This window comes from Mesoplodon bidens, assembly GCF_964165515.1.
Source record: "Mesoplodon bidens genome assembly, chromosome: 5".
NCBI lineage: Eukaryota > Metazoa > Chordata > Mammalia > Artiodactyla > Ziphiidae > Mesoplodon > Mesoplodon bidens.
This window is the reverse complement of record NC_138161.1, coordinates 69,929,246-69,952,557: the sequence shown is the minus strand read 5'-3', so window position 1 is coordinate 69,952,557 and position 23,312 is coordinate 69,929,246. Positions and strand designations below refer to the sequence as shown.

The 23,312-nt window shown below is 36.7% G+C and overlaps 1 protein-coding gene across 1 annotated transcript in view; it reads left to right on the top strand.

Annotated features, from left to right (window-relative positions):
- Window positions 1-23,312, top strand: part of DNAJC13 (DnaJ heat shock protein family (Hsp40) member C13) — a 123,063-nt gene that overhangs the window by 66,609 nt on the left and 33,142 nt on the right. Inside the window, exons 30-42 of the mRNA XM_081235872.1 lie at window positions 2,219-2,373; window positions 3,386-3,431; window positions 5,337-5,491; window positions 6,877-7,078; window positions 9,150-9,265; window positions 9,798-9,876; window positions 11,291-11,426; window positions 14,111-14,295; window positions 14,724-14,798; window positions 15,770-15,889; window positions 17,704-17,883; window positions 18,790-18,957; window positions 21,164-21,277. Of these exons, the coding sequence (XP_081091998.1) occupies window positions 2,219-2,373; window positions 3,386-3,431; window positions 5,337-5,491; window positions 6,877-7,078; window positions 9,150-9,265; window positions 9,798-9,876; window positions 11,291-11,426; window positions 14,111-14,295; window positions 14,724-14,798; window positions 15,770-15,889; window positions 17,704-17,883; window positions 18,790-18,957; window positions 21,164-21,277 (1,731 nt within the window). The remainder of the gene's footprint in view (window positions 1-2,218; window positions 2,374-3,385; window positions 3,432-5,336; window positions 5,492-6,876; window positions 7,079-9,149; window positions 9,266-9,797; window positions 9,877-11,290; window positions 11,427-14,110; window positions 14,296-14,723; window positions 14,799-15,769; window positions 15,890-17,703; window positions 17,884-18,789; window positions 18,958-21,163; window positions 21,278-23,312) is intronic.

The following is a 23,312-nucleotide window of genomic DNA, read 5'->3' as shown; positions in this document are numbered from 1 at the left end:
TTCATGGATAATAACTAATCCAAAGCATTGAGTTGAAATTATGTAGGATATACTAAGTATCTTTTCTTTCTTTCTTATTGATATTCTGCTCTTTGGGAATTAAGCTACTTAAACTCCAGATGAGCCCTAAGTCAGGTCACAGAGATGTCAGGTCACTGTTTCTCTCCTGTCTATAGATTATTCTGTCAAATCTAATTTTTTTATATTAACCACACATGGTGTGGCCTTAAAATATGTCAGTAACTTGTGCCATTTGTATCTCTCAGTTGTACATTGGTGTGAGAAGGGAGAGGAGAGTTACTCAGTATATTTTTACATTCATCAATAGTGAAAGTCACTGGTAATGAAAAAGGCTTCTGAATATGACAGTGCCTTATCAACTTTTAAAAGAATTTTCCCCTACTTCTGTTATTGAAGCATACCAGCATTTCAACATTTGTGTGCTTTTCTGTTGTGGGCATTTCTTTTCAGAGGCTTAAATGAAAGCCACTACCACCCTGGCCTATGTGTGTCTGCAGCTGCATATGTGAGGTGGTACAAGGAGAGGAATTTGTTTTCTATCCCGGCCTCTCTCCTGTAGAGAAAGGACCATGCCTAGAAAATCTGTCTCTCCCAAACATTTTCCCAAGACTTATGAAACTGAAAGGAAAGAAGTAAATGCAAGCAGGGTTGAATTTCAGGCCAGGGAGGATTGACTGAAAAACAGATTTTAAGAGATGTGGTCAGTGTAACATGAAACTTTGGGGGGAAGATCTATTTTAATTAACAAAAATTTTGAATAGTAACTGAACAAGTAGGATGATTGAAGAAATTTATTGATAAACCTAACTGCTTTTAACAGTATATGCCTCCCATATTTTTTTGTACTGAGTTCAGAAAAACATTTCTTAGAAGCTGTTTTTGTTTTCACTTAATTTTCTATATTCTGGGAGGCCTTATTCTTGCTAAGCACAGTTAGGCAGTGGTAGCGGTTTTTAGGAACATTATCTATCTACATTGCTTGGTACAGATTTCTGTACATCATTTGACTGTAAGAGCAATCACCAGTTTTACCATCTGATACAGCTCCAGAATTTTTGGAGTCATCTAAGATACAGTGAATGAATGTCCTAGGTTTTCTGATATAGTCACAATTTCAAATATTCTGGGTTGTTGCCTGTTAATTCCCATATTTTTGTTAGAGTGATGTTGAATCTTAAACACAAACACCATTAAAAACACAGGGAAAATCCTGTGTTATTATATCTCAGGTTTTTTTTGTAAAGTATATCATAGTACTGTTTTACTATGTATAATCTAAATACCTTGTTGAATAGGTAAGACACCAAAAACAGAGAAATTTAAATTACTTACTTAAAAGACATATGGCTATTCAGTCTCATACACTGAATCTAGAACTTTGACCCCTAATCTGAGCTAGTACTTATTCTTGTTATTGTAATTTTTTACTGGTAGCATTTGACTCCAAATTGGGAATTCTTCAGAAGTAAGTGTTTATAGGAAATTGAAATGCTACTTTTATTAAAGAAATTTAGTAAGTTTTATCTTATCAGGTGTTTAATCATAGCAATACTGTATGCTTTGTTTTTTATTAGCCCAGATTCATTCCAGTGATCCCAGATAGCTCCTTCAGTATTGCTAGCTCAGATTTCTGTAAACCACATCTCTTGGTACTTTCTGGTAGTGGCACTACTGGTATTTGGTTACCCTCTTGCCTTGTACCCGCACTTGTAGATCTAATTTTTAGTGGTGTTTCACTGGAAGCTGTTCTCTGTTCAGCTCTTTTGAGTTCTCAGATAGTCTTCAGAGGATGCTTCATTTTAAATCAACTGACCTGAAACTAACCCAAAGGGTAGCTACTTTTTTTTTTCTTCTTTTGTCATTAACAGAGAAGTCCATTCAGGAAGATTCCTGCACAGGAAATAATTTTATCTATAATCATGACAAAGCAGCTTCAGGCATGTTTGCACTTTTTATGAATAAGTTTTGATCAATTCTTTATTAATATTTTACTATCTCTGCATTAAATGCTATAAAATATTTTTCAAATCTGTTTAGAACCTGTTAGACAAGCATACTGAGTCTGATTTTTATTTTGTTACACTACTTATGAGAAACTGTAACCCCAGCACATGAAATGCATAAACCTAAGATGAATGGTGATGTTGCAAGTTTTTTACAGCCCAATAACCAGACATTTTATTTCTTTTTTTTTTAGCTACTGCTGACCTTTGACCCTATCCTTGTTGAGAAGGTTGCAGTTTTGTTATACCGTATTATGCAAGATAACCCACAGTTACCTCGACTTTATCTTAGTGGAGTATTTTTCTTTATCATGATGTATACAGGTTCCAATGTGCTTCCTGTTGCTCGGTAAGAGCTCTAGTGATAATCCATTTGAAATTACTTGAATTGTACATGGACAGATTTATTAAATTAATTTTTTGTGAGCATATCATTGCATTTATTAAATTTTTCATTATAAGAGCTGTTTATATGTCTAAAAATTTGAAAGTTAGAAGACTAGGGGAGGACTTCCCTGGTGGCGCAGTGGTTAAGAATCCGCCTGCCAATGCAGGGGACACGGGTTCGAGCCCTGGTCCGGGAAAATCCCATATGCCACAGCGCAACTAAGCCCGTGCACCACAACTACTGAGCTTGCGCTGTAGAGCCCACGAGCCACAACTAGTGAGCCCACGTGCCACAGTTACTGAAGCCGTGTGCCTAGAGCCCGTGCTCCGCAACAAAGAGTAGCCCCTGCTCACCACAGCTAGAGAAAGCCTGCGCACAGCAATGAAGACCCAACGCAGCCAAAAATAAATAAATTTTAAAAAAAAAGAATAGGGGAAAAATTATTCAAAATTACACTATTTTACCACATCTAACATAAGAATTGTATCATCAGCTAGTATTTTAATCATACAGATTTAATATAACTATATTCATATTATATACAGTTACATTTTGCTTTTTTCTTAAAATTGAGTAATTTTTTTATATTATTACATAACTGTAATATGGCCATAATTTAAATTTTTTTCTAATTCATTTAAGTTCTTGCCTTAATTAGAAATTAAACTGTTTGGGAATATGGATTTACAAGTTGCCTTTTGTGGCTCTTATTTACATATAAAAGATCTGGTCTTAAACAACAAGGTCCTACTGTAGAGCACAGGGCACTATATTCAGTATCCTTTGATAAAACGTAATGGAAAAGAATATTAAAAAAAGAATGTCTATATGTGTATGAGTCACTTTGCTGTACAGCAGAGACTGGCACAACATTATAAATCAACTATACTTAAAAAAAAATCTGGTCTTAGAAAACTAAGGTTACTAAATCTAAATCAGTTCCTATACCTGATAAGTAATTTTTTTTTCCTAGATTTTTGAAGTACACACATACCAAACAGGCTTTCAAGTCAGAGGAGGTAAGGCAAATTAATCCTCTGAATACGTGACTTAATACTGGGGAAGCTGTCTTGGCACTAAGGTTTCCTTAGCTGTGAATTTTCCTTCCTTCCTTTCCTTATAAGCACTTGAGGGCAGGTATTGTTTGATTTTTTGCATTCCTTGTGGTACCTTGCACATAGAAAGTCTAAGCTAATATTTTTTAAATGAAAATAAATGTTGCCTATTAGAATTAATAATTAAATTGTAGATATGAATTATAACCCGACATTGCTGTGAATATAGTTTGTTCCCTTAGTGTAAAATTTACATTAGTAATGTTCATAAATAATTCAGTATATACCTGAGTCTCATATAGTCAACTCAGATTCAGCAAGACTTCCACCTTCTTTTTGTTCATATCCCAACATGTTAGAAGTGCTAAGTTTCTTTTTTTGAAACTACTTAATTTTTCAGGTGCTCTCAAGTATTCTTGCCATTTTACTGGGGAGGAAAAATAGGAATCCAAAAAAAAGATAAGACTTATCCAGGTAGCTCTGACAAAATGTAGCTTTATATCTGCATTTTACAGAGATATTTTATTGTAAACACATAACTGAATTGTGTTTGAAATTTTGTTAGGCTTTTCATGGAACATTGATTTTCAAATTTTTATTGAGAGCAGAATAAACCAAAACTAGACCACCGTTTAAGAGACTAACCAAGGAATGTTACACCAGTCTGACAACAGGCACAAGACCAAAAACTGCATGTTTTATAGAGCAGCCAGTAAAGCCCTAGAAAGTAATCTGTCTACAGTCTAATAATACTAAAGTGATGCCCATGGAAGTATGATTTCCATAGCTTTATGCAAATAGAAAATGAGAATATAAAGTTTTTTAAAAATTTGCCCCATTGTTACCACCTTAATGTAACATTAGGCACTTTTAATCATTCTTTTTTTTTCCTTTTTTTTGTGAAGTTATGCATATGTAATCTTTTTTTTCAAATTTTATAATATGAGAAACTATAGACATCATTTTCCCTAACAATATTTTGAATTACAGCAAAACAATATTTGTTTATAGCAGAACTCTAGATGTAGGAATTATGAAATAATAGTATTCTAAAGAAGAAGCAATTCTTCACCCCAAAGTTTAACAGATAGTCAGTTTATGGCTTTTATTAGTAAAATGCCTGAAAATATTCATCATCTAATTTGTCTTTGCACTAAGTGGTAAAACCATGTCTGGGTTTTTTCCCCCCTGTCTCTCTGTCAGATCCTAGAAGAATAAAACATCCTCAGTTTGCCTAGAAGGAAATAAGAAAAGTATTTATAGTCTTTAGGAATTTTTTCCATCAGGTAAAGAAATGAGTTTAAAATTTTAGCATGATAAGTATGAACATTACCCTGACTTCATTTGGCCAGAATATGGAGTTCTTAGTACAGTTAATTATAATTACTCTGTATAGAAATACTCCATCTAAATTCTAGCCACATTTCATGAGGATAGGCTCTTTAAGATCTCAATTTTTCTGGACTTATTTTTGAAAACAGAAGCAGGTGCAGGTGGGAACTACAGCCAACAATGTAACACAATAATTGATGTAAATCTTTGCAGAGTCTTCCTTGTGTTGTTCATTACTGTTATACATGGTCAAAGGCTAATTGTGCTAAATAATATTGGCAACACCTGACCCATGAGGAGGTTAAGGCTACTGCAGGGCTAGAGGGGGTAATTCCACCTTGGAGTTCATGCCAAGCCAGTTTATACCAGACACCTTGCACTTCTTATTTTGCCATTTTCCATCTAAATTTCAAAAGCATAAAAGCAGTATGTTCCAGTTATTCTCCTTTCTTAAAATGTTCTCTAACCCCATTTCATTTATTAGAAAACTGAAAGATAACTTTAGTGTTTCTGATTATGTTTTGTTTTTTTTTAAAGACGAAAGGACAAGATATTTTTCAGAGAAGTATACTTGGGCACATTCTACCAGAAGCAATGGTTTGTTACTTAGAAAATTACGAGCCTGAAAAGTTTTCTGAGATTTTTCTAGGAGAATTTGATACTCCAGAAGCAATCTGGAGCAGTGAAATGAGGTAAATAGCCAGCTGATTGTATTTTATACACAGAATCTTTGCCTCTTCCCATCTGGTTTGATTTCTTTGAAAAGATTTCCTTTCACTAGTTACATAATCTAAAGCTACAGTAGTCATTGGTGCCAAATCAAGTGACTGCTGTTGACAAGGCCCTGAGCTTTTTCCTGTTCTAAGATGATTTGACAAAATTACTGTTACCTTAATAGAGCTTTATGTAAGGGTGGAGCCTATTACCACTGGTGCTTTTAGACAATGAATTAATATGTATGTAAGAGATATATAGGAATAAAATCAAGACACTCCTTCTGGGTATTTGGAAATAGAACTGTACCCCACTAATTAAAAACTATGCCCACATGGAATGGATCAGTCTAGAGATACCCACAATCATTTTAGAATGAGGGCTCCCTAGCCAGCACATATTGACCATAATCTGGAGGTTAGCAGGAGAATGCCATAGGAAAAGCCTGTTTCCACCAAGAAAAAGGAGAGGCCCAGAAGCAGATGTCAGTGTCCAGGCAGGCACTGTCCAGGAAAGACTCGGCAGTTAGTGGTTCCAGTGTCAAGTCTGGCTCTCTGGAGAACCCCTTGGTCTTCTTAGCTGGATGGCAGTTGATCTTCTGAGTCAGTTACTCATTCTTCTTTGGCTGACTCATACTCACAGTGCCACCTGCTCGTCATCATTTGGCTTCTCTGATAGGTTGACCTACAGGCTTGGCATATGTTAGCCATCAATTTGAATATATTCTGTATGAATATTCATATAGAAGATTGAAAATTTTCAGTTTGAAAATTGAAATTTCAAATTTCATATTGAAAATATTCATATTTTTCATTGGGAACAAATGTATAGGAATATGAATACATTTATTACAGTTATTCTGTATAATATTTTTCTCCGGAGATTGCTTAGTATGAGTCTCTCATCTAAAAGATGTAACTCTCTGTATACTGAGCAAATCAATCTTCTGCTTAGCTGAGGGCCAGATCCCAGGTTGTGCTATGTTAACTAAAATAAAGACCAGCTTCTTTGGGGTGATAGCTAACTTGATTCTGTGGCTGTGCCCTCATGCATGCAGATTCCATACTCCTTGACTTTCTAATGACTGAATTTTCAATAAGAAGGGCTGCTATTGTCAGCCTTTTTCTCTATGGTCTTCTTTATAGATTGTATTACAAATAAGTTTATGTCCATGGAGTGTTTTTACATAGTAAGTTTAGAATACTCTGAGTAACATTCTTACAAGCTCTCATTTTAGGCCAATAACTAAGTTATTCTGAAGAAGATCCATGTAATTACCTTGAATGATTACCTATCTTAACCTTTTCTTTAAAATAGAATAAAATAATGCCTTCATAATGCTTGGAGACTTTTCTAATTGTAGGCGCCTTATGATAGAGAAGATTGCTGCCCATCTTGCTGATTTCACACCTCGTCTTCAAAGTAACACAAGAGCACTTTATCAATATTGTCCCATCCCAGTTATCAACTACCCACAGCTAGAAAATGAACTATTTTGTAATATTTATTACCTCAAACAACTTTGTGATACACTCCGGTTTCCAGATTGGCCAATTAAAGACCCGGTAAGTCAGCAGATTAATTTTTGCCTTCTTAAACCATAAAAAAAATCCTCTAATCACTTCTGGGTATTTCTTCTTTCTGTGATAAGAAGAAGAATAGCTTTCTTAAATATTCCTCCTTACTTAAGCATTGTGTAATTCTGAGTGTAGTTCAGTACATTTGGGTAAATCCCAAACTGAAAGACAGTTTTTTCAGGGAGCGTAAAAGGACTTTACAATCTTGGTCTTTTGTGACAAAAACAAAACAAACTCAATTTCATGTATATAATACAATTACATACTATAATAGCTTGGTGGGAGCTCATCTTTATAGCAGATTCATTAAGATGCTGGATGCTGGAGTTAGGCAGTCTGGGGTTGAGTTTCAGTTTGTCCATTAATGGCTCTGTATGTACATTCAGTGTACCGCTTGACTTCTCTAAGCCTCAGTTATGGTAATAGTACTAGTACTACTAATAGCAACTGTTTCATGTGGTGGTTGGTAAGATTAAGTGAGAATTCACATAAAAAAACACAGCATATTCCTGGCACACACTGGAGGCAGTAAGTGTGACTTGCACATTTGTATAGTAGTATCTACTGTCACAGTGCCCTTGGGACCCATCCAACTTGAGCCCCTGGATACCTAGTGAAAGCCTGGAATAAAGTAGGCCTGGGTGCCCCTGTTGGTCTGTTACTATAGCAGAGGTTTTACCATTAGCCTTACCATCAGAAGACTTAAAAACAATTGCCATTTGTACCATCACGCACTGCCTCTTTACAGTGCAATGACCAAATGAAGGCAGGTAGACACTGCTGCTTGTTCCAGATTCAACATGAGGTAGTAGAAAAAGTGTGGGCTTTTTAGTCAGACCTAGGTTGGAATCCAGCTCCATCACTTATTAACTGGGAAATATGCAGCTGTCTCTCAGAACCTCAATGTTTTCGTGTATTACTGAAATTTTATACAAGAATTAAATCTGCAGTCTGTAAAGCACATACCTTCTTGGCACATAGGCATGCAGCAAATATTAGGTCTCTTCTTCTCACCCCTACCCAGACTCCCTTGTGTTCACTATCCCTTATGTTTGTTTGAATACCAGTATACCAGTAATTATGTTTGATCACCTTGAGAAGCATGCCATCATATACTGCTTCCTCTCTTACTACAGTGAATGCTAATTCCAAAGTTTTCCGTACTTTCTGAACGTTTCTTTGACAATTAAAAGTAGAGACAGGGCTTCCCTGGTGGCGCAGTGGTTGAGAGTCCGCCTGCCGTTGCAGGGGACACGGGTTCATGCCCCAGTCCGGGAAGATCCCACATGCCGCAAAGCGGCTGGACCTGTGAGCCATGGCCGCTGAGCCTGCACGTCCAGAGCCTGTGCTCCGCAACGGGAGAGGCCACAACAGTGAGAGGCCCGCGTACCGCAAAAAAAAAAAAAAAAATAGAGACAAAAATTGGCAGAGAATTAAAGTATCACTGTAGGGACTTCCCTGGTGGTCCAGCGGTAAAAGAATCTGCCTTACAATGCAGGGGACGCGAGTTCAGTTTCCGGTCAGGGAACTAAGATCCCACATGCCACGGGTCAACTAAGCCCAGGCGCCACAACTACTGAGCTCTCGCGCCTCAAGTAGAGCTCACGTGCTCTGGAACCCACGCACCACAACTACAGAGCCCATGTGCTCTGGAGCCGCTGTCACAACTAGAGAAGAGAAAAACCCGCACACCACAACTAGAGAGAAGCCTGCGTGCCGCAGCAAAGATCCCGCATGCCTCAACGAAGATCCTGTGTGCAGCAACTAAGACCCAACACGGCCAAAAATAAATTAAAAAAAAAAAAGAAATTAAAATAAATAAATAAATAATAAAATATTACTTTAAAAAAAATATAGCCCCATAACAAATACCTTGCTGTCTGACCATTCAACAGTGCTAGAAGGTGATTTTGGTTATTTGTATTTTAGAAAGCTGTTAATTGGTTAGCCTAGAAATGTCAGTTGAAATAAATACAGCACAACAATCCTGTAATTTAAAAATTATATTCTGAAATAGTTTTACTTTAATAGATACAAATTTTAACTCTCTGTCTTTAAGGTTAAGCTTCTAAAAGATACCCTTGATGCCTGGAAGAAGGAAGTAGAAAAGAAGCCACCTACAATGTCAATAGATGATGCTTATGAAGTGCTTAATCTCCCTCTAGGACAGGGCCCGTGAGTCATTTTCAGTATCATCTTCCCCCTTCTTGCAGTTTGTGTTATACATGAGAAAGAAATTTGACAACAGTGTGTTTAGGATAGTAAATGACAAACGTATAGGAAAGAATGCAGATTTAATTTATCATCAGTGAAGTTTTATAGTAGACTAGATATGTTAAAGAAAAAGTTTAAAAGACATTTTCTTAAGTATAGACTGAATTTGTTCATTTTTGACAAGGCTGATAGTTAAAATAACTTAGAATTATAGTTTGAAGTGACATTTTGAAAAGTTTAAAATTCTTAGTTCTTCGTTTTGTAATTTGAAGTGAATATGGTAACCTTGCATAGGGAATGTTTAGGTTTTATCTTTTATGTGTAAAGATAACACATAGGAATCATCTTACTTAAATCTTACTGGGTTTAATTTGATATCTACTATATGATCATACACAGTAAAAATAAGATTCTTAAAATATCATTTTAGATGATTGTGTAAGTATTTTCTTGCACCTTACTTAATTCATGAAACAGTTTTCCTATTTTGTAGGCACGATGAGAGCAAGATTAGAAAAGCTTACTTCAGACTTGCACAGAAGTACCACCCTGATAAGAATCCAGAAGGGAGGGTATGTACTGCCTTTGGAATTAGGGCTTTGGGGTTGACTTGCTTTTGCTTTATTACTATTTCAGCCAGAGAAGAGATACGCTCATCTTATGTGCCAGTGTCTGCCTCATAATATATGTCCAGTATATGTTTAATTAACCTCTGACCCACCTGCACAAGTTTTCAGCATAAATGGCCTTCTCTCATTTTATCAAAAGGACTACCCTGTGACTAGTACCTTTTGGGTTTTATTCTCTTTCCTTACCCATGTCTGTTTGAGAATTAACTCTAATGGGCAGTCACATGAATAACTGAAAATTAGGATGTGGGTGAACTTAATTCATTTGTAGGTGATGCCATTGCCACCCAGATTGCTTTGGGTAGTTAATTTTTTTCTAATGACATCCAACTTCATATCACTCTTAATGAAAAAGTAGAAAATTTGCTTCAGACTTAAAGTCATTTGCTGCCAGCATTCCCTGATCTTGTCTTTTCCAGTTTCCTACTACAGTGCCAATGGAGATTCATAAAAGATAAAATCAGACAAGGACCAATAAAAACAGTACTCATAGTTTGTTGCTAGAAACTTGGAGTAATTTCCACTGATTCAGGGCTAGTGTTTTTTATTAGAGACAGGCAGTATTCCTGAATAGGAAGACAGCATTGAAAAAATGTCACTTTTATATGTTTAAGGCATTTTTAATCAAAAGCCTGGGACATTTTTTGAGAAATCTAAAGCAATTCAGATTCATCTGGGAAAGAAAACAATGAATATAGGAAGAAATTTTGAAATTAGAATTAAGTTGCTAGACTTAAACTACCAGATACTAAAATACTCTATAAAACTGCAATAGTAAAATAGTGTTATACTGTCACAAGGATCAACATATAGATAAGGAACATTATTGTATAGTAATTTAAGAGCACAGATAGAGTCAGACCTGGGTGTGCGTCTTAGCTCTGTCAGCAATGGACTTTGTGACTTTAGGCAAGCTATTTAACATCTTAAAGATGAGGTTAATAAGGGTACACACCTCACAAGGCTGTTTTGAGGATTAAGTGAGATAATGTATGTAAAGCATTTAGCACAGTGCCTGCCATAGTGCTCAAAAAACAGTAGTTCTTATCATAACTATTTTTATAACAACTCAGAAACTATCTCTGGAGTGTATGAGTTTAATATGACATATATGGTATAAGCTACTGAAGAAAAATTTTCAGTAAATGGTGCTGAGATCATTGAATAACTATTTGGAAAAATAAATTGTTTCACCTTAAAAGTATACCACCTATATTACAGTTGGAATGAATTCCTTTATGTAAAAAAACAAAACAAAATAGAAACCAAAGAATTTACTGGCAAAATACAAATCACCTGTGTTCTAAGTTGTAATTAGAGATGTTAACAAAAGTTAATTGTCTTTGGTTACATACAGGATATGTTTGAAAAGGTAAATAAAGCCTATGAATTTTTATGTACCAAATCAGCAAAAATAACAGATGGACCAGATCCAGAGAATATAATTTTAATTCTGAAAACGCAGAGCATCCTCTTCAACCGTCATAAAGAAGGTAAGGCATGTGTTATTCTCAAATTCTGATTTACCCTCCAGCTAATTCTACCATGCTCCTTGTTTCTGCAGCCTATTTCTAATTATTATTGCAAAAGACTCTTAGAATTGCATTTTAGATACAGTAAAAGAGTAGTTTTCTGTAGTTAGACCCAAAATGTTGTTTGTTTTATACCTTCCACTTCTTACCTATGTTTTTCAATAGTTTACATTTCCAACCAGATTTCATTGTTCCGTCCTAAAGTACATTTCTGTTCTCTGGAGGTACTTGGTTAGTTTTTGTCTTTAGCCATTTAGCAGTAAACATATTAAATAAGATCTAAAATGGACCTGGCATTTAAGTATCATTAAATGTCTTTTATAAGACTGTACCTATCCATAAACCTCTGAAGGCTGAAAACACCAAGAGTGCTCTGGTTTTTAAAAAGCAACAGAAACTTTTCAAATGATCATATATATCCCTTCACACCTCATTTCCTGTGGTAGCTTTCAAAACCCTCTGATCCTGTGGGACAGTTTGAAAAATTTATAGATAAAATAGGTGTGATTTTGTAACCGAAAGTGGGATCCAGCTGCTCGCCATTCAAAAGCCAATAAAGAGGCAATGTTGGTGGAGAGGAAAGTTTGCTTTATCTTGGATGCCGGCAACCAAGGGGGTGGGGTGGAGGGAGGGCAGCTGCCTGTTCAAAGGCCGATTCCCCCCACCTCAAACCAGTGGGCAAGAGCTTTTATAGGCTGAGGGAAGGGGCTACATGCAGAAACAGTCCAGTCAGCTCTGACAGTCATCTTAAAGTTGGTCATGTGGTGGTCTGACCAGTGTCATCTTGATTGCTTTAAGTACAGTTAGTCTTCAGTTCCAGGGTTAGTTTGTTCCCATTTCCTTGAGGCCAGTTCTCAGAATTGTGGCAGCTTATGTCATGGCTATAGTCTGGTCATCATGTAGTTAACTTCTTCCACCTGGTAGGAGTTTCAGTATCCATAAGACAGCTCACAGGATATGGCTCAGAATATTATCTGTAGCCTTTGAGGAGGAACTAAAGGTCCTTGACTTTGCTTAATGACTAAACTATTATTTGGTCTCCTTTGAATGTTTGCCTTTGTTTCTGTATTTCCTCACTTCTCTGATTAAACTTATTCTTTGGCTAAAGTTTTTGCACAGGTGGAGGACATGGGGGGCAAGGACCATAGGGTCCTGCTCTGTTTCAGTTTCAGGATACAGGTTATTGGAAATCTCCAGCATGTTTTCAGGGCTATTTGTGGTAGCCCTAACAGTAGCAGCCAGAAAGCTAGGAGCACACTGAGAAGTTTTAAGACTGTTGAGGGTGGGATTTGGGTTCAATATGGCAGGTGTCCATTGGCTTGGGAACTAAACTTGGCTTACACACAAAGTGGGAGACCCATTTGCTCTATAGGATGATGGGAGAAAAGAGAGGACAGTGGGGATCTGAGACAAGCAGGAGTGTTGGGTAATTGAAGACAAGTAGGGTTCCAGTTTAAGTACTGGAGGGGACAGCGTACGGATTGAGCAGCTTGGTCATTAGAGAACAGTGATTAATTGATTCACTTTTGCATATGAACTCAACAGAAAACATTTGTAAAGCATTTAGTTATATCGCATTTATCACTAATGAGAATGAGTTTAAAGAAGTCTTTTTCAAACCATTGGTTGTTTTTTGACGGCTGGTAAATCTATATTAGCCACAAGGTGCAGTTGTAGCTCATCATTGGTATATCATCAAGGTCAGAATGTTTTTTCAGGCTGTCTTCCACTTTTCCCAAAGGGGGTTTATACTCAGTAAGTTGGGATGGGGGTCCTGATCTGATAGAACTTAACATTAATTCACTCTCCTTCTTATGTATGTGTGTGTTAGGACCACTGGGACCAGTTCCAAGAGGCTTTTTTTTTTTTTTTTAAGCCATCTTAGAAGTGAGTTAATTTAAAGCAGATTATTTGTCATCCTCAAAAGGCAAAAAGCTTTATGCTGATTTCAAGTGGGATGACAGAGATACTTATAAAGTCAAAGCCAATTAATTTACATATTTTTGCCTCATAGGTTAGTTTTTTTTAAAAAAATGAAAAAAAGAAAACAGGAATTGAGCACCAGTGTATTTCAGATTTCACTTTTAAATTTGCTTATCAAAATACGGAATTAGCCAAATACAGTTAATACATTAACTTTCTATTTTGTATTCATAGTAACAAATTATATTCAGTATTTTCAAACGTTTATTTTATGATAACTGGTAAAATAGAAAAGTACTCTTGTTATTCAGAAAGCAGAATATAAAATATTCACTCATTTAAATCAAATGTTTCTATCTCTTTATAAAGAGGTATGGGTCTCTGATGCATTGGCTATGTCTTGCTGTCTGATCAGGTGAAAAGTTATAAAGATCACATGGACAACATAGAAAAACAGATATTCTGCAAAGGATCAAAACCACTGTACACAAAGTTCAGTTTTAATCTACCAGAAAATACTCTTTTTCTAGTGGAAACATTTTAGAAAAGTCAACCAAACAAGTTTGCTAGTTGAAAAGATCCAAGGGATTTGTACTTGGTTTAATTTCTTTTTATAAACTAGAATTAGGAAACATTTAAGATGTTGCATATTATAGTCTTTTTTTTTTGGCAACATAATTGAACATAGTGTCAAAATTAACTTAGAACCATGATTATTTCAGATTTACAGCCTTATAAATATGCAGGCTACCCCATGCTAATTAGGACAATAACAATGGAAACTTCAGATGACCTCCTTTTCTCAAAAGAATCACCATTGTTGCCTGCTGCTGCAGAGCTGGCTTTCCATACTGTTAACTGCTCAGCCCTCAATGCTGAAGAGCTCAGAAGGGAGAATGGAATTGAGGTAATATGGAATGACCTTTGTCCTTGTCTTCAAGCTAGTTTAGGCAAACTGTATGTCTCTTAGCAATAAATAATTCACCAAGTACAAATACAGTTGATACAGTTTAATTTATTGCAACAGATAACAATATTCTCTATATTATAATACCAAAATTAAAATAAATGGAGCTTTATTTCATAACGTGAATTGGAGAATATTGGATTCAAAATTGGTGAGCTTAATATTACTTGCAAAATAGCATAGTGGGATGCTTAAAAAAACTTCAGGGTCCTTTGTTTACTTGTTTATTTAACAAATGTTAATTGAGCAAACATTTCTTTGACAAGTTTCTGATATTAAAAGGTTATTAATGTTTTATCCCTACCAGAAAAGGCTTTTCAGACTCCAAGTCAAAATGGAGAGTTAATGGCTGACTTCTTTTTCTGCAGGTGTTACAAGAGGCATTTAGTCGCTGTGTGGCTGTCTTGAATCATTCTAGTAAACCAAGTGACATGTCTGTACAGGTAAGACTAAAGCATATGGTTCCAAGAAAGTTATGTTATACTAGTAGTTCAGACTTAAACATCTGTAAGAATCACTTGGAGGGCTCATTAAAACCTGGGTTGCTGAGCTCTGCCTCCCAGGTCCCCTGCCCACAGAGTTTCTGATTCAGTATGTCTGGGGTGGGGCATGAGAATATGCTTTTCTAACAAAATTCCCAAGTGATACTGATGCTGTTGGTCTGTGTGTCACACTTTAAGAACCACTGTGCTAAATCATACGTAATCTGTTGGCTTAATTTTTTTTTTACCCAGTTTCAAACATTTGTCATTTTGCCATTTTTGTTTCACTTATCTTCTTTCCCCTTCCTTAATTTCCTTCTCTACCTCCCTCTCCCATCCCTAGTGTTTTCATTGGCTTCTTTTCTGTTGAATTATTTAATAGAAAATCCATCAGGAGTTCATTAAGATCACTGTAGATGCATCTTTTTATGTGGCCTTTTGTTTATGCCGGCAAAATTTAGAATATAAAACAATCGAGTACAGGCTTTTGAGTTTCATCCTTATTTTTAAGTATAGTACATTATTAGAATTCTGGACAAAAGTACTTTATTCCAGAGGTTGGCAAACTTCTTTTTATAAAGGGCCAGAGAGTAAATATTTGAGGCTTTCATGTTATGTACAGTCTGTTGCATGTTTTTATTTGTGATTTTTGCAACTCTTTCAAAATGTAAAAACCATTCTTAGCTTTCTGGGCATACAAGAACAGGGTTGACTTGGCCTGTTAGCCTTAGCGGCCATGGTTTGCCAACCCTAAATCTATAGGGAATCTTAACCAGAAATACTAATAATTCAATAGAAATATTCTGTTTAATTTTGGAGTGTCATATATACCATTAAGCATTATTCACGAATCTCCGCTGATGTGATTTCCACTGTCTTAAATAAGGAATGCACATGTGACTTTTTTTTTCTCTCTCTTGTGTTGTCTGCAGGTGTGTGGACACATAAGCAAATGCTATAGTGTGGCCGCTCAGTTTGAAGAATGCCGAGAGAAGATCACAGAAATGCCTGGCATCATCAGGGATCTCTGTCGGGTGCTCTATTTTGGCAAGGTAGAGGTCATCTTTACCACTTTCTGGATTCAGTCAGCAGTGGGTTTTTCTTGTCAAGTAGCCAGTCCCCAATTTATTAACTAGTTGTTTTCCTAAAATTATTTTCAAGTAAATTACATTTTTCACTGAAGCCTTGCTGTAAATGGTGGCTTTTGTTCCTGGGCTGGCCCACAAAGAGTACGACTAGAGTGACATATCTAGAGGGAAGTTGGTCTCATGTGAACATTTGAACAGAGGCAGGGAAGCAAGAGAGAAGACTAGACTAAATCAATCTAATGAAAGTAAAGGACCACGTAAAACCTGAAACTTAAGAGTCAAGTCATTTCCTGGTGGAAAAGCTATAGGGATCTGAGAGCTTGCTGTTTCCTCCCAGTCTAGTACTGCCAAGGGAAGTTGTCTGTGGGTGACGTGATAGGTGGCTGGGAAGGAGAGTGATTTCTTAGGTAACTGGGCAGAGTGACAGTTGTGTTGGAATAGAACAGGACTGGGGTGCTGATCCCAGGCTAAGGTATCTAGAAATAAGGAATCTGATGAAAATAATGTCCTCAACTATATTTACTTGATGTCCTTAGAAGTGTTTAATAAGAAGGCAAACTCCAGTATAAAGAAGTAAATCTGTATACCTGCACTAAAGATATAATTGATACACTTAAGATCACTAGCACGTGCATTGCTATTAATGCCTTATCAAAATACAAGAAGTGAAACAAAGAAAACTGTATTCCCAAGTCTTTGACACTAACTAGCCTCAAAGATAGTAATTCTGATACAAATCAAAACCACAATGAGCTGTCACCTCACATTAGTGAGACTGGCCATCACCAAAAAGTCTACAAATAATAAATGCTGGAGAGGATGTGGAAAAAAGAGAACCCTCATACACTGTTCATGGGAATGTAAATTGGTACAGTACAGCCACTATGGAAAACAGCATGGAGTTTCCTTAAAAAAACTGAAAATAGAGCTACCATATGATCCAGCATTTCCACTCCCGGGTACGTATCTGGAAAAACGAAAACACTAATTTGAAAAGATACATGCACCCAACGTTCATAGCACTATTTACAATAGCCAAGACATGGAAACAGCCCAAGTGCCCATCAACAGACAATTGGCTTAAGATGTGTACACACACACACACACACACACACACGCATGCGCAACAGAATGTTATTCAGCCATAAAAAAGAATGAAATACTGCCATTTGCAGCAACACGAATGGACCTTGAGAATATTATGCTTAATATAATAAGTCAGAGAAAGACACACTGTATATCACTTATATTTGGAATCTAAAAAATAATACAAATGAATGTATAAACAAAACAGAAACAGACTCAGACATAGAAAACAAACTTATGGTTACCAAAGAGAAAAGGGAGAGGGAGGTGAGAAGGGACAAATTAGGAGTATGGGATTAACAAATAAAACTACTATACATAAAATAGGTAATAAGGATCTACTCTATAGCACAAGGATTTATACCCAGTATTTTGTAGTAACCTTTAATGGAATGCATAATCTGCAAAAAAATCAAATCTCTATGCTCTACACCTGAAACTAACACAATATTGTAAATCAACTATACTTCAATTTAAAAACTAATTTTCTAAAAATAGTAATTCTGTGTCTTCACAGGGTTACTTTTAATTTTAGGCTTTAAAAGATATAGGATTCAGATATAAACGAATTGAAAATATACGAGGAGGTAGACACACAATAAGTTAGCTAGCTTGGCATACATTCACAGCCTGTTTCTCTTGGGAGCTTTTTTTTTTAATCCTGTAATTAATTCCATTATTCTTATTCTCAGAGTATTCCACGGGTGGCAGCTCTTGGGGTAGAATGTGTCAGCTCTTTTGCTGTGGATTTCTGGCTACAGACACACCTATTGCAAGCTGGAATTTTGTGGCATCTGCTTGGTTATCTGTTTAATTATGACTACACACTAGAAGAGAGTGGTATTCAGAAAAGTGAAGAAACAAACCAGCAGGTAACCTTAACACTACTTTAACATTGAATTTGAACCCATACCATAGGTGAATGCAAAGCAAAGCCCTAGCTCAAAGCCTCAAAGGCATAAACTGTTTTTCAAGATTATTAAGTTTATTGCTCTTTAGGCCCCAAAACTTTTTTTGTGTGTGTGGTACGTGGGCCTCTCACTGTTGTGGCCTCTCCCGCTGCGGAGCACAGGCTCCGGACGCGCAGGCCCAGCGGCCATGGCTCATGGGCCCAGCCGCTCCGTGGCATGTGGGATCTTCCCGGACCGGGGCACAGACCCGTGTCCCCTGCATTGGCAGGCGGACTCTCAACCACTGCGCCACCAGGGAAGCCCTAAGCCCCCAAACTTTTTGTCTTAACCACTTATCCCGGAAGGATTCAAGGCAAGGGAATTTGCAGTAGCATATTCTGGACATAATCTTTTCTTGATTACTCAGAGTCACCTTTATTTTTGCAAAATTATGGTTGTGTACCACATGGAGATCATAACAGTGCTGTTGGGGCTAGTTCCCCTAAACACTTGAGAACTTACCTGATTTTTACAGATATTGTTTTCTGTCTGTCCCTTCCTGTTCACTGTCATTCATTACTCATATTGTGATATGTGCCTCTAGCGATCAGATCTACCTACCCATCCCTATTCCCCACCCTTCCCCCAATGTGCTTCTTCCAGTTATCTACAAGATACCGTATTAGGTATAAATGAGTACATAGATTCTGATGGTCTTTCATATAAATAAAAGAATAAGCTCTGACGTCAGTGTTGGGGACTTTTTTGTTTCTTTTTTTTTGTGCTTTCTGTTCCTTAATATGTTCCATACTGTTTTGATTCCATAAAGGTACTGTTGCCTGTGTAAGATAACAGATCTATTTTAATATCTTAATTTTTTTGTAACAGGAAGTAGCCAACAATCTTGCCAAACTGAGTGTCCGTGCTCTAAGTCGCCTTGGAGGGTATCTGCCTGAAGAACAAGCAACACCAGAAAATCCAACCATAAGGAAAAGTGTAGCTGGCATGCTGACCCCCTATGTTGCTAGAAAACTTGCTGTAGTTAGTGCTACTGAGGTATGTGCTTCAGAAGTAGCCTGGGTTTTTGATAAATACTGCAAGATTCTTTAGATAGTAGAGGAATATAACAGTGTTGATTGCTCTTGGAAACCTAAAAATTGAAAATGCTCACATGCTTGTTCTCTCAACTAAGAAATTTGGTTTGTTGTTGTGGCTTGATGCTGATGTTATCATATCAGCTCTGCAAGTCCGGTCTCTCTGTAAGGGTAGATTAACTTCATGTTTCTCAGCTGTAGAGCTCCCCATAATTCTTGATAATATTGAATCAGAAAGGAACAGGACAAGATAGTGAACTTGGAATGGACAGAGGACTGGGAGTCAGGAGACCCAGAGTCTATTTTTAGCTGTTTGTTATAAGCTATAACTTACTCACACTCAGCATTGAAATCCTAAAAGTCAATATATACACACATATACATTCATGACAAAAATAAGTATGCTCGTGGCAGATCACCCAACCTCTTCTGTGAGAATCGTTGAGAAACAATCTAAGCATTAGAGAATTAACCTATAGAAATCCATTAAATAGAATATCTTGAAGCCTCAAATTGTAAAGGTAATATGGGAAGACATTAAAAGATGTTTAGGGCTTCTCTGGTGGCTCAGTGGTTGAGAGTCCGCCTGCCGATGCGGGGGACACGGGTTCGTGCCCCGGTCCGGGAGGATCCCACATGCCACGGAGTGGCTGGGCCCGTGGGCCATGACCACTGACCCTGCGCGTCCGGAGCCTGTGCTCCGCAACGGGAGAGGCCACAACAGTGAGAGGCCCGCGCACCACAAAAAAAAAAAAAAAAGTTTAAAGTATTTTAAGTGAAAAGGTTAAATCCCATTTTTGGTATTAAAAAATTGAATGAATGGATGGATCTGTATCAATATGTTAACTGTAGTTATCCCTGAATTATAGAATTGTAGGCTATTTTATTTCATTTTCTCTGATGATCATCTAATAGTTTTAGAAGAAAAAAGGCCTCAGTGTTCCAAATGTAAAATATTTTTTAGAATTTATAAGCAGCTTATTTATCTTTTTAATCTAATCTGACTGAGTCTGTTTTTTAGTGCAAGACACTGCCTTTCAGATCCCCTGAGTAAGAGGGAAGAGCTTTAGATGCCAATCTTGATCTTGGTTCTTTTTCTGGACTTTGTGTTCACCAGTGTGAAGTATTTTGCTGACTGAAAACATTCTTTCCAGAAATACTAACAAGTTGTTGATTAACTACTACAGGAAAGAAAAAAAAATAAGTAACACTTCAAAATTTTGGCCTAGACTCCATCTGGATTTAATAAAATGCTTATTTTAAACTGCCACTTCTCAGAGTTTTAAAATTTTCTTCATGATAAATTTTTTCAGTCATTTTACTTAATTAGTAGTTCATGTTTTGAAAACAAGGGTTGGATGTCTTTTTGTAAGATGGAGGTAATAACCCACTGCTTTCCTCCTAGCACAGAGCTCTGTAAATGTAAAGTGTAAAAAGTTCTTATTAAAACATTTAGGGAATTCCTCGTAGCCCAATGGCTAGGACTTTCCTCTTTCACTGCCGAGGGCCTGGGTTCAGTCCCTAGTCAGGGAACTGATATCCCACAAGCCACAAGGCACAGCCAAAAAACAAAAAACATTCAAAGGAGAGTTAAATGTCTATGTGTACACTTAAAATTGAGGAGAGCTAAACAAAGGGAAAGCACCCTGGATGGCTAAGCAGGCATAAGCTATGTCTGCAGAACTACAAGGTTTAGCCAAGAAAATCGGAACTGAGTCTCTGCCCATAAATTTTACTTCCCTTCCTAGGAGTATGCTTCATAAAGACTTAGATTTGGTTTTCAAATATATGTATGTAAAGGCAGTATGGTATGATTTTTTTTAAGCTTACATTTACTGAGTTTATAAAATGCTTTAACACAGAATATCATATGTAATTTTCACAAAGCAGAGCAAATGTTAAGAACGTGAAGTCAATACAGACTCAAATTTGAATCCCAGTTTCACCACTTAAGGGTTGTGAGACCTGGGGCAAATAATTTGATCTTTCTCAGTCTTGATTTTTCCCAGCTGCAAAATGGAAAATATTAACATACTTGCTAGAATTATTGAGATCTGTTATACTTAAGGCACCTATTACACTGCTTGGCTTATCATAGACAATTTTAATGAATGGTAATTTCAATATATTTCCTAAATATTATAAAACAGTAATGTTCTTTCTCCTAGATTTTGAAGATGCTTAACAGTAACACAGAGAGCCCATATTTGATATGGAACAATTCTACAAGAGCAGAACTACTTGAATTTCTTGAATCCCAACAAGAAAACATGATTAAAAAAGTATGTTATTGTTTTATAAATTTCTTGCTCTAATGGAATCTCTGGAAATACAACTTAGTATTGACGAAACAGAAACCCATTATTTCTCCACTGGGTGTTGATCAAGCCTATAGGTTTTGCTACCTAATACTTGGCCCATTTAATAATAGCATTCTTATTGTATTTAATATACATTACAATTTTTTGTTGTGTTTTTAGTTACCACTTACATATAGCTGTCTTCTATTTTAACCAGTTTTTGTGCCCAGAAGCTCTGTTTTAATTGTTCTCTTCAGCCTCTTTTCCTCAGTAAATTAAAATTGCTTTCTGGTATCAAAATTGAATAATTTCTTCTATCCTGCCACCTTCTAGAGGAGAACCTATTAAGCCATGAAAAAAACAAAAGACAGTAAGTAGAATGGGAGATGAGAAGGCCTGGATAAAACATACATTAGATGGTTGAGTCTTGATGGTTTAGAAGAAGTTGTGTTTTTGGGTTTGGACTTCATTAAAGAGTAACCATCACTGGGTGTCCTGAATTATTCAAAATTTAGTTTTGAATTCATTTCGTGATAGTCATTCAGAGCTCTTCATTGATAGAAGTTTTGAGAATTACAGAGCTAGGGAGAAGAAGTCTCAGATTTCTTTATATCATCTATTACTATTTTTTTTAACATCATTATTGGAGTATAATTGCTTTACAATGGTGTGTTAGTTTCTGCTTTATAACAAAGTGAGTCAGTTATACATATACATATGTTCCCATATCTCTTCCCTCTTGCGTCTCCCTCCCTCCCACTCTCCCTATCCCACCCCTCTAGGTGGTCACAAAGCACCGAGCTGATCTCCCTGTGCAATGCGGCTGCTTCCCACTAGCTATTTATTTTAGGTTTCGTAGTGTATATATGTCCATGCCACTCTCTCACTTTGTCCCTCCCCATATCCTCAAGTCCGTTCTCTAGTAGGTCTCCGTCTTTATTCCCATCTTACCCCTAGGTTCTTCATGACACTTTTTTTTTCATAGATTCCGTATATATGTGTTAGCATACGGTATTTGTCTTTCTTTTTCGGACTTACTTCACTCTGTATGACAGACTCTAGGTCCATCCACCTCACTACAAATAACTCAATTTCATTTCTTTTTATGGCTGAGAAATATTCCATTGTATATATGTGCCGCATCTTCTTTATCCATTCATCCGATGATGGACACTTAGGTTGTTTCCGTCTCCGGGCTATTGTAAATAGAGCTGCAGTGAACATTTTGGTACATGACTCTTTTTGAATTATGGTTTTCTCAGGGTATATGCCCAGTAGTGGGATTGCTGGGTCATATGGTAGTTCTATTTGTAGTTTTTTAAGGAACCTCCATACTGATCTCCATAATGGCTGTACCAATTCACATTCCCACCAGCAGTGCAAGAGTGTTCCCTTTTCTCCACACCCTCTCCAGCATTTATTGTTTCTAGATTTTTTGATGATGGCCATTCTGACCGGTGTGAGATGATATCTCATTGTAGTTTTGATTTGCATTTCTCTAATGATTAATGATGTTGAGCATTCTTTCATGTGTTTGTTTGCAGTCTGTATATCTTCTTTGGAGAAATGTCTATTTAAGTCTTCTGCCCATTTTGGGATTGGGTTGTTTGTTTTTTTGTTATTGAGCTGCATGACCTGCTTGTAAATTTTGGAGATTAATCCTCTGTCAGTTGCTTCATTTGCAAATATTTTATCCCATTCTGAGGGTTGTCTTTTGCTCTTCTTTATGGTTTCCTTTGCTGTGCAAAAGCTTTTAAGTTTCATTAGGTCCCATTGTTTATTTTTATTTCCATTTCTCTAGGAGGTGGGTCAAAAAGGATCTTGCTGTAATTTATGTCATAGAGTGTTCTGCCTATGTTTTCCTCTAAGAGTTTGATAGTTTCTGGCCTTACATTTGGGTCTTTAATCCATTTTGAGCTTATTTTTGTGTATGGTGTTAGGGAATGATCTAATCTCATACTTCTACATGTCCCTGTCCAGTTTTCCCAGCACCACTTATTGAAGAGGCTGTCCTTTC